This window comes from Cololabis saira, chromosome 10 (genome assembly GCF_033807715.1).
Source record: "Cololabis saira isolate AMF1-May2022 chromosome 10, fColSai1.1, whole genome shotgun sequence".
Taxonomy (NCBI): domain Eukaryota; kingdom Metazoa; phylum Chordata; class Actinopteri; order Beloniformes; family Belonidae; genus Cololabis; species Cololabis saira.
Genome location: NC_084596.1, coordinates 7,540,074 through 7,553,197, shown reverse-complemented (window position 1 = coordinate 7,553,197; position 13,124 = coordinate 7,540,074). Strand labels below are relative to the sequence as shown.

At 43.4% G+C, this 13,124-nt stretch overlaps 2 protein-coding genes and 1 long non-coding RNA gene across 17 annotated transcripts in view; 2 read left to right on the top strand and 1 right to left on the bottom strand.

The window, feature by feature from the left end:
• The window catches only part of LOC133452365 (discs large homolog 1-like protein), a 93,183-nt gene extending 89,384 nt beyond the window's left edge, over positions 1-3,799 (top strand). For 9 of the 15 annotated variants that reach the window (XM_061731619.1, XM_061731630.1, XM_061731629.1 and 6 more), the window contains one exon: positions 1,783-3,797. In XM_061731619.1, the coding sequence (XP_061587603.1) occupies positions 1,783-1,889 (107 nt within the window). In that variant the 3' untranslated portion in view covers positions 1,890-3,797. Of the gene's footprint in view, positions 1-1,782 lie in introns of all 15 variants that reach the window. The other 6 variants (XM_061731627.1, XM_061731620.1, XM_061731622.1 and 3 more) reach the window with 2 other exon arrangements.
• Positions 3,800-4,207: 408 nt separating this feature from the next.
• Positions 4,208-6,260, bottom strand: LOC133451801 (tripartite motif-containing protein 16-like). Its single transcript, XM_061730945.1, has one exon. It carries the CDS (start codon positions 6,224-6,226, stop codon positions 4,550-4,552), a length of 1,677 nt encoding a protein of 558 aa, XP_061586929.1. The 5' UTR covers positions 6,227-6,260; the 3' UTR covers positions 4,208-4,549.
• A 372-nt stretch (positions 6,261-6,632) lies between these two features.
• Positions 6,633-12,283, top strand: LOC133452367 (uncharacterized). The gene is made up of 5 exons (XR_009783253.1): positions 6,633-6,711; positions 9,727-9,768; positions 10,937-11,046; positions 11,136-11,227; positions 11,890-12,283. It is a non-coding gene; the product is annotated as an uncharacterized LOC133452367 (long non-coding RNA).
• The last annotated feature ends 841 nt before the right edge of the window (positions 12,284-13,124 follow it).

Sequence of the window (13,124 nt, the reverse complement as noted above, 5' to 3'; positions counted from 1 at the left end):
TTCATCATTCATTCATTCATTCATTCATTACCAGCTTCAGCATTCATTCATTCATTACCAGCTTCATTCATTCATTCATTAATTCATTCATTCATTACCAGCTTCTTCATTCATTCATTCATTACCAGCTTCAGCATTCATTCATTCATTCATTACCAGCTTCAGCATTCAGCATCATTCATTACCAGCTTCATTCATTCATTACCAACTTCAGCATTCATTCATTCATTCATTCATTCATTCATTCATTACCAGCTTCATTCATCCATTCATTCATTCATGCATTACCAGCTTCTTCATTCATTCATTCATTCATTCATTACCAGCTTCAGCATTCATTCATTCATTCATTACCAGCTTCAGCATTCATTCATTCATTCATTACCAGTTTCAACATCCCCTACAGGTGGCGATTATATAAAATATATATATACATATATATACCATGAACCTGCTCCCAGCAGGACTGGGGATCAGCTAAGGTCAAAAGGTCAGGGTTCAGATTTCTCCATTTTCCAGGTAAAATTATATGAAGTCTGTCCTGATTGAGTCATGTGACCAGTTCTGGCTGAATGACTCAGCAGCTGAGCCTACTATATACAGAGGGAGGGGGGATGACTCAGCAAAGAACCTTCCCGTCAATGGAGACAGATGCAGGAATTGGCGTGGCTGTTAGCCCTCCCGTTTAAATTTGGTGCATACCATGCCTGTCACATTATAAGTCACATTATATGAATCCCAACACCTATGTCTACATTCTGACCAAAAATTATCTGTCTACCTTTTACGGTTTGGCCGTGAGCTCGAGTTACAAGTAAAAATTATGGTCATTTTTTGGATATTTCGCTCGCTCTAAACAATTAGAACTTCACTCTAGATTTGACAAAAAAGTGATTTCCAGTCCTCGCTTGAGCGCTCATATCTTGAAAAGTGTACATTTTAGGAAAAAACTGTTTCAGGTTTGGAGTGAGAAGAGAAGTTTTCCTCCGTTTTGAAGTTTGAATGACAGTTCTACGTGCAAGTATGAGAAAGATACGTGACTCAGAAAAAAGGTGAATTTTGTCTTTTTTCTCCCATCCGCTTTGAATGGGGCCATACAAATACATGGGACAATAGTTCCCCATTAGTTTGGAAATTTGGAAAATGTTTTTGCACTTCGTGCAAAAACTATTTGTGCCATTGCTCTGAAAATCCAAAGGACTGTAGTTAAATTCAGGGCCTACAACTTTCTAAATCGGTTCAGAATTTTTCGAGTAACGGTGTGCGAGTGGTGAGGCCCCAAAGTTCTCCCAATGCATTCCGGATGGCGCTAAAAGCGCACGTTTGTGCACGTTGCGCAAAAACGTGCACGCCAATCGCTTATAAAAGTCATAGCACACGATTCCTGCTTAAGGCGCACGTTTCTACGTTTTTACTTTTCGCGTTTTCTCAAAGCTGTAGGAGGAGTAGCGAACCGACGTTTTGTCCGGAAAATGAATAAGAAAAATAAACCCGCAGGATAACATTAGTGCCTCTGGCTTTGCCAGAGGCATTCCTCCTCCTTGCTATTGCATAGCTTTGGAGGAGGAGTGCCTCTTGCTGCAGCCGTGGCACTAATAATAAACATCACAGATACAATAGGGTCCTCGCACTTTCAGTGCTCGGGCCCTAATAACAAACATCACAGATACAATAGGGTCCTCGCACCTTCAGTGCTCGGGCCCTAATAAAGTAGCATCATCGGTCAGCATCTACTGCTCTGCTGCTGGTTCTAATCCGGGTTTTTCCTCCATTCCTCTGCAGCCGTGGTGCAGGGCGACACTCTGGAGGAGATCTACGACCAGGTGAAGCAGATCATCGAGGAGCAGTCGGGTCCCTTCATCTGGGTCCAGTCCAAGGAGAAGTTATGAAGGTCCCGACGCCCGGGTCGCTCCGGCGCTGCTCTTTTTACATCCACTTAGTTTTATTTTGAAAGGAAGAGTCGCCCCCCCCTCTAACCCCCCCAGAAACGAGGCGGCGGCTCACCTGAAGGTATTCTCAATCTTTTTAAGTTTTTTCTCCATGAAGACGACGGTTCGGTTTCCTGACCAGCAGGAAAGAGCACACAGGAAGTGACATCACACTCGCCACGGTACAGCTCCTTAATGTTTAAGGGAGGAAACTTCAGAGGAGAATTCTTGACGGCGACGAGAAGAAACGTACGAAGCAGATTTGTATTTTTGGTTGTTTTTGTCTCGTAAGCAGGTGGGCGGAGTCTCTGACAGCTTTTGTCAGCCTGGAGGAAACGAGACGAAACAGAGACACAAAAACGCTAAACTTTGCACGTTTGAGCTTTAACAGCATGTCAGTCATCCCGTTTATTTCCCATCAGCCCTTTCACCTCAGCGTCTGATGTTGCGGCTTCTTTTTTTGTTGGTATTTTTTACTTTTTGATCCAGTTTTGTGTTTTTAACTTCCCGCGCCGCACGCTTCCAGATGTCGCCATCAGATCTGCTTCTGGGGGTCGATTCGTTCAAGCGTTGATTTGATTCTTCACGTCGGTGGGACTCCCAGGAAAGGTCCGTCAAAGTGGCTCGAAACGTTCACAGAACCGATTCTAAACGTCCCAGAAACCAAGAGAAACAACACGTCTGAACGTTTCCGCCACATCTGGTATCGTGAACCTCTACAGATGACGGTTGACGTTGTATTTTTAAAGAGAAATGATTTTTAAGAGAGCTGCTTCTGTAAACCATGCAATACACCTCAGCCAAGAGGGAACTATAAATGTTTAGAAATGAATTTTATATCCATGAAAATGTTTAAAAGGTGAAAGGTGAAATATTTGAAATATATTAGAAAGATCTGTATTTTGAAATCACAAAGACGCTATTTTAGTAGAAACTCAGAATCACATCCTTACTATCACAACAAAGTGGTTTAATTACAGGAATTATTTAGGAATAAAAAGACACTAAGAGAAACAATTTCTGCTGAAATTGGATTTTAATGGCAGAAATTCTCTATAAATGGGAAATGAATCAACTACAGATAAATAAATCAGCTATCATCAAGAAATCATCAAGAAATTTCTAAATAACTTTGAAGATTTCTCATATAAATTTAAATATGTAGAAATATATGTATAATTCTTTTTCTAAATGTCCATATTTAGAATGAAAGAAGGTCAAAACTCAGTGAACATGTTTTTTAAATAGTGAACAAGTAACTTGTGATTATGAAAATATATTTTCAACATACTTGAAGGTGTGAAAGCTGTCGACCGTCAGATATTAAATCCATCACGTGAGAATAAAAGCAGAAATCTATTTTAAGTCTACAGAGACGCGAATGAAACTCCTTCATTTATGTGAAGACGTCAGATTCGAGGTTCTGAGGAAAGAAAACGTTTGTCCGCCGTCGGATCGGCAGCTTTTCGTCCCGCTTTCACGGCGGCGGAGTCGTGTGGAGCTCCGCCCCCTGCTGGCGGAGCCCCGCCCCCTGCTGTCGGAGCTCCGCCCCCCTGCGTGCTACCATGGCAACCTCGTGGAGGGCGGGGCCGGCGTCCCGGAGACGAGCCGCCACCTCCAGGAGTCCCAACCTGGTTGTTGTACAACGAGATCTTGACAGATATTTAACCCTCGTAAACTGCCTATTTTGTTATAATAAAAGTCTATATTGAACTTTACTCGAGCACTACTACTACGGGAATTATTTTCTTTGCATCGTTAATCAGATATGAATAGAAATGTTTAAAGAGATTTGAATATGAATATATATTTTTCTTTTTCTTTGATCACCACCTCCTCTGTCTTTTAATTTTCTTTTTTAAGCATAATAAAAACTTAACAAGAAAAAACGTCTGTGCCCGACTTTTCTTCCTCCGGGGAGTCGTCACTTTCAGCTCCGCCTCCTTTATTATGGGATGTTTGTTCATGAAAGCACAACGAAGACGAACAGGACGTGTTCCTGACGTAAATGCAGAAGCTCCAGCCCGACACTCGTCATCAGCAGGTTTTTCCGGTTGATCTGGAACGTTCATGTGTGTTAAACACAACGCCAGGAGGGAAAGACACCAGCAGTGGTGTTGGGAAATAAGGATAAAACCAAAGCAAGACCCTAAACTATCTAGAGTTTTATAAAAAACTGCCTCCGTTTGACCGGAATATTAGATTCATATTTTCTCCCTCAGATCTGAGTCAAATCCTGGAATGAAGACTGAAGAAAACACTTTGTCAAAACATCACCAGTTTTATTTCTTACGAAATATTCAGATTGTTAAACATGAAACATCCTCAACAGATTTAGATATCAACATCATCTGATCTGCAGATCTGCTGGTTTTCATGTTCAGGTTCATGAAGCTGAAGAAGAATAATGTGATTAAAACATAAAGACACATTTAGAGTTTCAGGTTGATCAAATAAAATAGACTAAAACATCCCATTAATGACCAGAAACAAGAGTGAAATCTGAAAAACACCTGAACAACAAAGTTCCTCTACAATCAGAGTTTGAGACGTGGATCTCTGAACGGTGAAGAAACATCACAACAATCAACTCTGACTCAAACACGGAGAAGGAAATGCGTCTATCTGAGTTTACAGAACTCAGCTGAGTCTCCAACATTTTTACCAACCCAAACTCCAGCGTGTAGCGGCTGAGTGAAGGAGGTCTGGACTCTGTGGAGGAGGGTCATGGTTTCAGAGACGCTGTAGAAGGACAGAACACCTGCTCTGTGATCCAGGTAAACTCCTATTCTGGAGGTCGGAGGACCTGAGATGAAGGTATCGATGCTGTTGTACAAAAATATATATTTCTCTGAATCACAATATAGTGACCAAGAATTGTCATTATTTCCAAATAAACTTTCATCCCCAGATCTGCTGATATTCTTGTATGAAACTGCTACAAAAACTACATTTGCTTTCCTCTCCACCTCCCAGTAATGACGTCCAGTCAGACTCTCTCTACTCAGGACCTGAAGATAATCAGTGAATCTGTCTGGATGATCAGAATAAGACTGATTTTCATCCATAAAAGTCACCTTTCTGTTCTCCTCTGACAGTAACAGCAGTGTGTGTGCTGTGTTTGGATCCAGAGTGATTTCACATGAATATTTCAAGAATCCAGCTCTGCTCTTTGGTTCTGGTTGTGAATCTGACAGTAAAACATCCACATCAGTGATGGTCAGTGAGATGTTTGTCCACGTGTCTCTCAGGATGTCCTGTAGTCGACCTCTGACCTCTGACACAGCTGCTGTCACATCCTGAAAGTAGCTGAGAGGATGGATGCTGATGCTGGAGTGTATGGACTCACTGAGTGGTGGCAGTGAGAGGTAGTTGTGGAGAAACTGGTTGTGGTCCTCGGTGTCTGAGAGCTGCTTCATCTCAGCGTCTCTCCTCTTCAGGTCAGTGATCTCCTGCTGCAGCTCCTCCTCCAGCTCTCTGACTCTCCTCACTTCAGTTTCCTGCTGGGATCTGATCTGCTGCTTCACATCAGAGCTTCTCTTCTGGAGGAGAGAGATCAGCTCAGTGAAGATCTCCTCACTGTCCTCCACTGTTTTATCAGCAGACTGATTGATGGCCTCCACCTCCTGCTGAAGCAGCTTCACATCTTTCTCTCTGTCCTGGATCTGCTGCTGGATTTGTTGTCGACTCACCTCCATCTCTCTCTGCCTCTCAGTCCTTTCTGCTGCAGCTGAGACTATGTCGTGGCCTTTATGTTCCTCCACAGAGCAGAGATAACAGATAGACTTCTGATCAGTACGACAGAACATCTTCATCACCTCACCATGACGGGGGCAGATGTTGTCCTGCAGGTTCTTGGAGGGATCCACCAGCTGGTGTTTCTTTAATGGAGCCGCATCATGATGAGGTTGAAGGTGTTTCTGGCAGTAATAGGCCAGACAGACCACACAGATGATGATGATGATGGCTTTCAGTTTTCTTCCAGAGCAGAAATCACAGGCCACATCTTCAGGTCCAGCATAGCAGTGATCAGCAGGAGCAGCTTGGAGTCCACTCTTCTTCATCTGCTCCACTAAAGCTGCTAACATGGTGTTTTTCCCCAGCTCAGGTTTCTGAGTGAAAGTCTGTCTACACTGAGGACAGCTGGGGAGTTTCTCCTCTCCTTCATCCCAGAAGTTGTTGATACAGTTCATACAATAACTGTGTCCACAGGGAATAGTCACCGGATCCTTTAAAACCTCCAAACAGATCGAACAACAAAAAGTTTCCTGGTCCAGCTGAACTCCTTTCTGTGCCATTTCTCCTCTCGATAACTGAGACTGAGACAGTTTCACTTCCTCAAACATGAAACTAGTCTGAGAACCAAGAATCACGTGGTCCGACTGAATCTGCTGTTTGAGAGCAGGAAGAAGAGGGAGGTTCACCAGCATCAGATTACAGGAAGAGGACGAACTCTGGATTTAACCCTTTTATATCAGACATCAGTTTAGAAGTAAACAACTTTTTACCTCAACTCCTATTAGTCAGAAATAATAATAATAAATGTAATTCAGATTTCATTTTAGATGTATGAATTATTTTATAGTTTATATATTCTGGTATTTTCATGAAAGTCCACAATTACATTTTAATGTTCACATGAGTCATTTGTTCAGACTGAAACACGCAGGACTTTAATGAATCGCAGCGTTTTTTTCCTCTGAATGAGACGCCACACTCTGGAGCAAGTGATGACTAATAATGATCTGTATTTACAAGATCAAACAAGCTTCCTCTCTTTTATGTGAGTAAATACACACACACACACACACACACACATGTTGGAAAAAAATCATACATTACATGCTTAATAACAAAAGGCCAACATCTGTAAGAAACAGGATGGAATGAGGGGTGTATAAGGGCCAATCCCAATACACACCCTACTTTCTTTCACTAGCCCTACTTTCTACCACTACCCCTAAAAAAGAAGGGACAGATTTTAGGGACTTGAAATCTTCCCAGGTCTGTCCCAATACTCCCACTACTCCTACTTTCAGCACCACCCCTAAAATCAGGAAGCTGAGAGCCAAAAGCTGTTTTAATTTCAGCTGTAGCGCTGTTAATATGCCACTTTATTAAGTTTTAATATTTTTTCATGCGTAAAAGTAACCGTTAAGATCCCCAACCTGGGCTCAGTTTATCCAAATAACGCCTGTTAAGAAATTTGATCTGATGTTTTAGGCGATGAGAAGAGCCGCCGGCTCGGAGCAGCAGCAGCCGGAGTACAGACGTGATCGCCAGGTCAACCTGCGCCGTCGTCCCGGGGAGAAACCTGCAGCTCTGTGGAGAATTACCGCTGGCTGAAATAAATCATTTAGGAAGATAAATGTTGGTTTAATAGATGAAATCTAACAGTTGCTGCTACGCCTATTAAGAAATTTGGTCCGAAAATTTCGGGATTTCTGCCTGCCGGCTCGGGAGCTGATTTGTGGTTCCGCGTTAAATCGACGCAGAGCCTACAGTGTAGGGTACGGCGTACAGCGCGCGTCGCCGCGTAACCTACGCCGTAGGCTCTGCGTTGGTGTAACGCGGAACCATAAATCAGCCTTTATTCTGCCAAGGTTTGAAAAAGACTTCGCAACAAGGGGGAAACGAGTGATTATGTACATTCACTGAGTGAATATTATGAAAGTAAAATATATATTTCTCGCTAGAAATGTAATCAAAACGCATTTTTATGCAGAAACTAACTCAAAATATTGATTTTATTCAGTAAAAAATAAGAAATGTCCGCCATGTTTTTTTGTTTGATTCAGTCCGCAAATGACGATGAAAAGCATTCTGGGAAATTTTTCTAGCCCTCGGTCATCTAGAGAGCATCTGAAAACCCTCGCTCTGAAGGGCTAGATTGATAACCACTCGCCCTAAATAAGCACCCTACCACTAGGTGAAAAGAGGAATTGGGACACCACTACCCTCATTGGAACGCGCAAAATTTAGGGGTAGGGATGAAAACTAGGGGTAGTGGTGGGATTGGGACAGGGCCTAAATGCAGAGGAAAGGGTCATTTCTTTTTTGTAACGTATACCTTCCTCTAAGACAGGGGTCGGCAACCCAAAATGTTGAAAGAGCCATAATGGACCAAAAAACAACAAACAAATATGTCTGGAGCCGCAAAAAATGAAAAGTCTTGTATCAGCCTTAGAATGAAGACAACACATGCTGCATGTATCTATATTAGTTATATTGGCCTACTATCAAAATGACTAAGTTGGCTACAAATACATAAGAGTTCACAAACCTGCATAAAAGCGTAGTCTGCTCAATATCGATCACATCACACGACTTAACACAATAATTGAGTATGCTGACGCTGAATTTATGTGCTTGATTTACTCGTAGAAATGTGTGTCGCAGGCTCAGACGCAAATCTTCGTTAACAGAAATGTTGAAATCTAATATTTATTCTACACATTTTTACAGCATTGGAAAACGTTAAGAATGTTTGTGTCATGTTTGTCCTCCTACAGAAGCCATATTAAAACAAAAAAATATATTTCCCTCCCCCATCTATTTCCATTTTCAAACATTTTTGAAAAAGCTCCAGGGAGCCACCAGGGCGGCGCTAACGAGAGCCGCGGGTTGCCGACCCCTGCTCTAAGAGAACTAGCATCCATGTGTCGGGTGCAGGGGGCCACAATGTCCCTCGAATGACCTGTCACCTCTCCGGTCTTTCATGTTCCAGCTTCCACTGATCTGTCAGGTCCGACCCATTCCCATATTAAAGAAGTCTAACAACATGTTGCCTCAGACTTTACTGTCCAGCTGCTGCATGTTGACTCCTGACTGCACATCAGCTGAAATAAACTTTGGTAATCTCAGGATCACCAATGTTGTAGTTTGGGATCTGCTGTACTTTACTCTTTGCAATTTATAAAAATTGCCAAGACACATTTTATAAGTGAAATAAATAATGTTTCCAGAGGGACATCTTAAGGAGATATCTAAACTATGAGGCGATGGATTCACAAATGCACAGAACAATTCACACGTGCGTAGGACAAGATACACAAATGTATTATCAGTTCAAGAAGTAAGTGTTTAGAAGCTGAAGCTGGTTCCTGGTGGAGGTCTTCCTCACCCCAGACCTGCAGGGATCCCGAGACTGGAGGTCTTCCTCACCCCAGACCTGCAGGGATCCCCAGACTGGAGATCTTCCTCACCCTAGACCTGCAGGGATCCCCCAGACTGGAGATCTTCCTCACCCTAGACCTGCAGGGATCCCCCAGACTGGAGGTCTTCCTCACCCTAGACCTGCAGGGATCCCCCAGACTGGAGGTCTTCCTCACCTCAGACCTGCAGGGATCTCCAGACTGGAGGTCTTCCTCACCTCAGACCTGCAGGGATCCCCAGACTGGAGGTCTTCCTCACCTCAGACCTGCAGGGATCCCCAGATTGGAGGTCTTGGTCTCGGTGGACATCCGGGGTGAAGTCCAGTTCCCCTCATTCAGGGTCCGGTTCTGCACTGACTCAGATGGGCGGGTCGGGGACCCGTCGGTGACCCCTTCACCTGTGCCAGGTGTGCTGGGGCAGGTGAACAGCTGGATCCTGCAGCGCTGGTCTCACCTGGCTGGAGCTGCGGTTCTGGGTTGACCGATTCCGGACGGAAACCTCAGATAGGATTTCAGATGTAAATGTGATAACGAGCTTGAAGATTCCTGCAACAGGAAGTTCAGAAATGTGAATTCTTTGATTGCTCATGCAAAGCATTGTGGGAATGCTGACCTGCTTGTTTTCTGTGTTGTTGGGATTCCAGAACACGTGACGTCCAACGCCAGCGACAGCGAGAGTAGCTACCGTAAGTGTGACACTCTGCCCGCTTTGCCCGATGGCTAACAATCCCTAATCCATAACCGCCGCCCTCGCCGCTGCTGGACCTCTAGTCCCTGTAGGCTGGTTGTGGTTCATCCTGACCAGGGGCCTCATTTATAAAAGAGTGTGTAGGATTCATACTAAAAGTGTACGTGCGCTCAAAAAAATCCGGATTTATAAAACCGTGTGCACTCACACCTGCACGCAATGTTCTCTTTATAAATCGCAGTCCAGCTGGAAGGTTGCGCGGGTGAATTTGCTTCATATCCCGCCCTCTACACGCCCACTTTATACCATTAATGATCAATGCAAAATACTTCATGACTGTATTTGCATATAAATGAGCCTGCTGAGCATGCGCAGCAGCTTCCTGCAGTCTGTTTCTGCTGTGCGTCAGGATGAATGAGTCATGTGTCAAGTCACCGTGCCACTAAATTTCAAGCAGACTGAGATGGAGATATTGTGGATGAGGTGGAGGCAGGAAAACAACATTATTTGGTGGTCACAGTAGTGGCATCACTAACAAAAAGAAAGCGAGTGAGTGGCAGCACGTGCATTTGCACCAGGATGGCGCGATTCCGGCGGGGTCTGTCAAAACATGTTATTTTATTGCCTGAAAAATTGTTCAAATGTTATTTTATTGTCTGAAAAATTGTTAAAATATGTTATTTTGTTACTTGAAAATTTTTAAATATGCTTTGTTGATGAGAAAATATGTTTTTCTATTTTTCTTATTTTTGTGAGGGGGGATATATATTGTTTTTCGGCACTACCTTGTTCTCTATAGCTGATATAACATGAATTACTCCTATGTGGGATCAATAAAGTTCTTATTTTTGCCATCTGAGAAAATTAAATATATTATATTTGGTGCCTAACTGTTTCCCAAGTATATTAGTGCGTATGTGAATGAATAAATGAGACGTAAAATGTAAATTTCTTTGTAGAAAGGCGCTTTATGAAAATAAGTCAATTTACTTGTATTAGTTTACAGCGCAGTCTTGCCACATCCAATATGGCGGCGTCGTTGACGTATCGCAGCAGCGCTCGATGTGGCGTCTACGTATATATTCTATGCTTTGGTGCAGCTTTGGAGCAGCTTTGGTGCTGCCAGCCTTCAGAGGGGTTGATCTTTGTTTCTGCACCGTTTTCAGGGTAAACACTGTATCCTGGACGTGTCGCGAAACGCCATCAAGAGACTCCATCTGGCGCAGCTTCACCCCATCGCCATCTTCATCAAACCCAAATCTGTGGAGAACATCATGTGAGTCGGGGGAAGGACCTTCCCTACTTTGAAACTTGAAACCTGAAGCTCAGCCGTTGCTAAACCTTGAACTGCATTTGCGCCTGCAGAGAGATGAACAAGCGTCTGACGGACGATCAGGGCAGGAAAACCTTCGACAGAGCCGCCAAGCTGGAGCAGGAGTTCACAGAACATTTCACAGGTGAGACGCCGTCCACCACTCTGGGTCCTCTGTGTGTTTATGCTATTGTGACAAATTTGATTGAATATAAAGTAAAATTAAAGCTGCAAGCAGCGATGAACGGGCCCTCGCACCCTTGTGCACGTTCAGGCTGCAGTGGAAGCTTGTATGACTTGCATGTAGATTCTTCAGGTCTGGACATTTAGCGGATGACACCACCCACGACTCTATATCAAACCATTCAAGTTATGGCAGAAAATAGGGACTATCAAATATTGACCAATCAGAAAAAGAGGCGGGGCTAATTTGCACCAATTATGTTCAATGACTCAAAACCGAGTCCGTTGATACCACCCACGACTCTTTACATTAAACCATTCAAAAGTTATGGCAGAAAGTAGGAACTATCAAATATGGTTGTGACATGATACAGGTGTGTACCGATTTACCGATGTACGTCAAACCGTATTGTGGGGCTTGAGGCACAAAGTTTTCTAGGTGGCGCTGTTGAGCCATTAGGCCAAATAATAATAATAAGATTAATAAGAAGAATAATAAACATCACAGATACAATAGGGTCCTCGCACCTTCAGTGCTCGGGCCCTAATAAAGTAGCATCATCGGTCAGCATCTACTGCTCTGCTGCTGGTTCTAATCCGGGTTTTTCCTCCATTCCTCTGCAGCCGTGGTGCAGGGCGACACTCTGGAGGAGATCTACGACCAGGTGAAGCAGATCATCGAGGAGCAGTCGGGTCCCTTCATCTGGGTCCAGTCCAAGGAGAAGTTATGAAGGTCCCGACGCCCGGGTCGCTCCGGCGCTGCTCTTTTTACATCCACTTAGTTTTATTTTGAAAGGAAGAGTCGCCCCCCCCTCTAACCCCCCCAGAAACGAGGCGGCGGCTCACCTGAAGGTATTCTCAATCTTTTTAAGTTTTTTCTCCATGAAGACGACGGTTCGGTTTCCTGACCAGCAGGAAAGAGCACACAGGAAGTGACATCACACTCGCCACGGTACAGCTCCTTAATGTTTAAGGGAGGAAACTTCAGAGGAGAATTCTTGACGGCGACGAGAAGAAACGTACAAAGCAGATTTGTATTTTTGGTTGTTTTTGTCTCGTAAGCAGGTGGGCGGAGTCTCTGACAGCTTTTGTCAGCCTGGAGGAAACGAGATGAAACAGAGACACAAAAACGCTAAACTTTGCACGTTTGAGCTTTAACAGCATGTCAGTCATCCCCGTTTATTTCCCATCAGCCCTTTCACCTCAGCGTCTGATGTTGCGGCTTCTTTTTTTGTTGGTATTTTTTACTTTTTGATCCAGTTTTGTGTTTTTAACTTCCCGCGCCGCACGCTTCCAGATGTCGCCATCAGATCTGCTTCTGGGGGTCGATTCCTTCAAGCGTTGATTTGATTCTCTTCACGTCGGTGGGACTCCCAGGAAAGGTCCGTCTAAGTGGCTCGAAATGTTCACAGAACCGATTCTAAACGTCCCAGAAACCAAGAGAAACAACACGTCTGAACGTTTCCGCCACATCTGGTATCGTGAACCTCTACAGATGACGGTTGACGTTGTATTTTTAAAGAGAAATGATTTTTAGGAGAGCTGCTTCTGTAAACCATGCAATACACCTCAGCCAAGAGGGAACTATAAATGTTTAGAAATGAATTTTATACCCATGAAAATGTTTAAAAGGTGAAAGGTGAAATATTTGAAATATATTAGAAAGATCTGTATTTTGAAATCACAAAGACGCTATTTTAGTAGAAACTCAGAATCACATCCTTACTATCACAACAAAGTGGTTTAATTACAGGAATTATTTAGGAATAAAAAGACACTAAGAGAAACAATTTCTGCTGAAATTGGATTTTAATGGCAGAAATTCTCTATAAATGGGAAATGAATCAACTACAGATAAA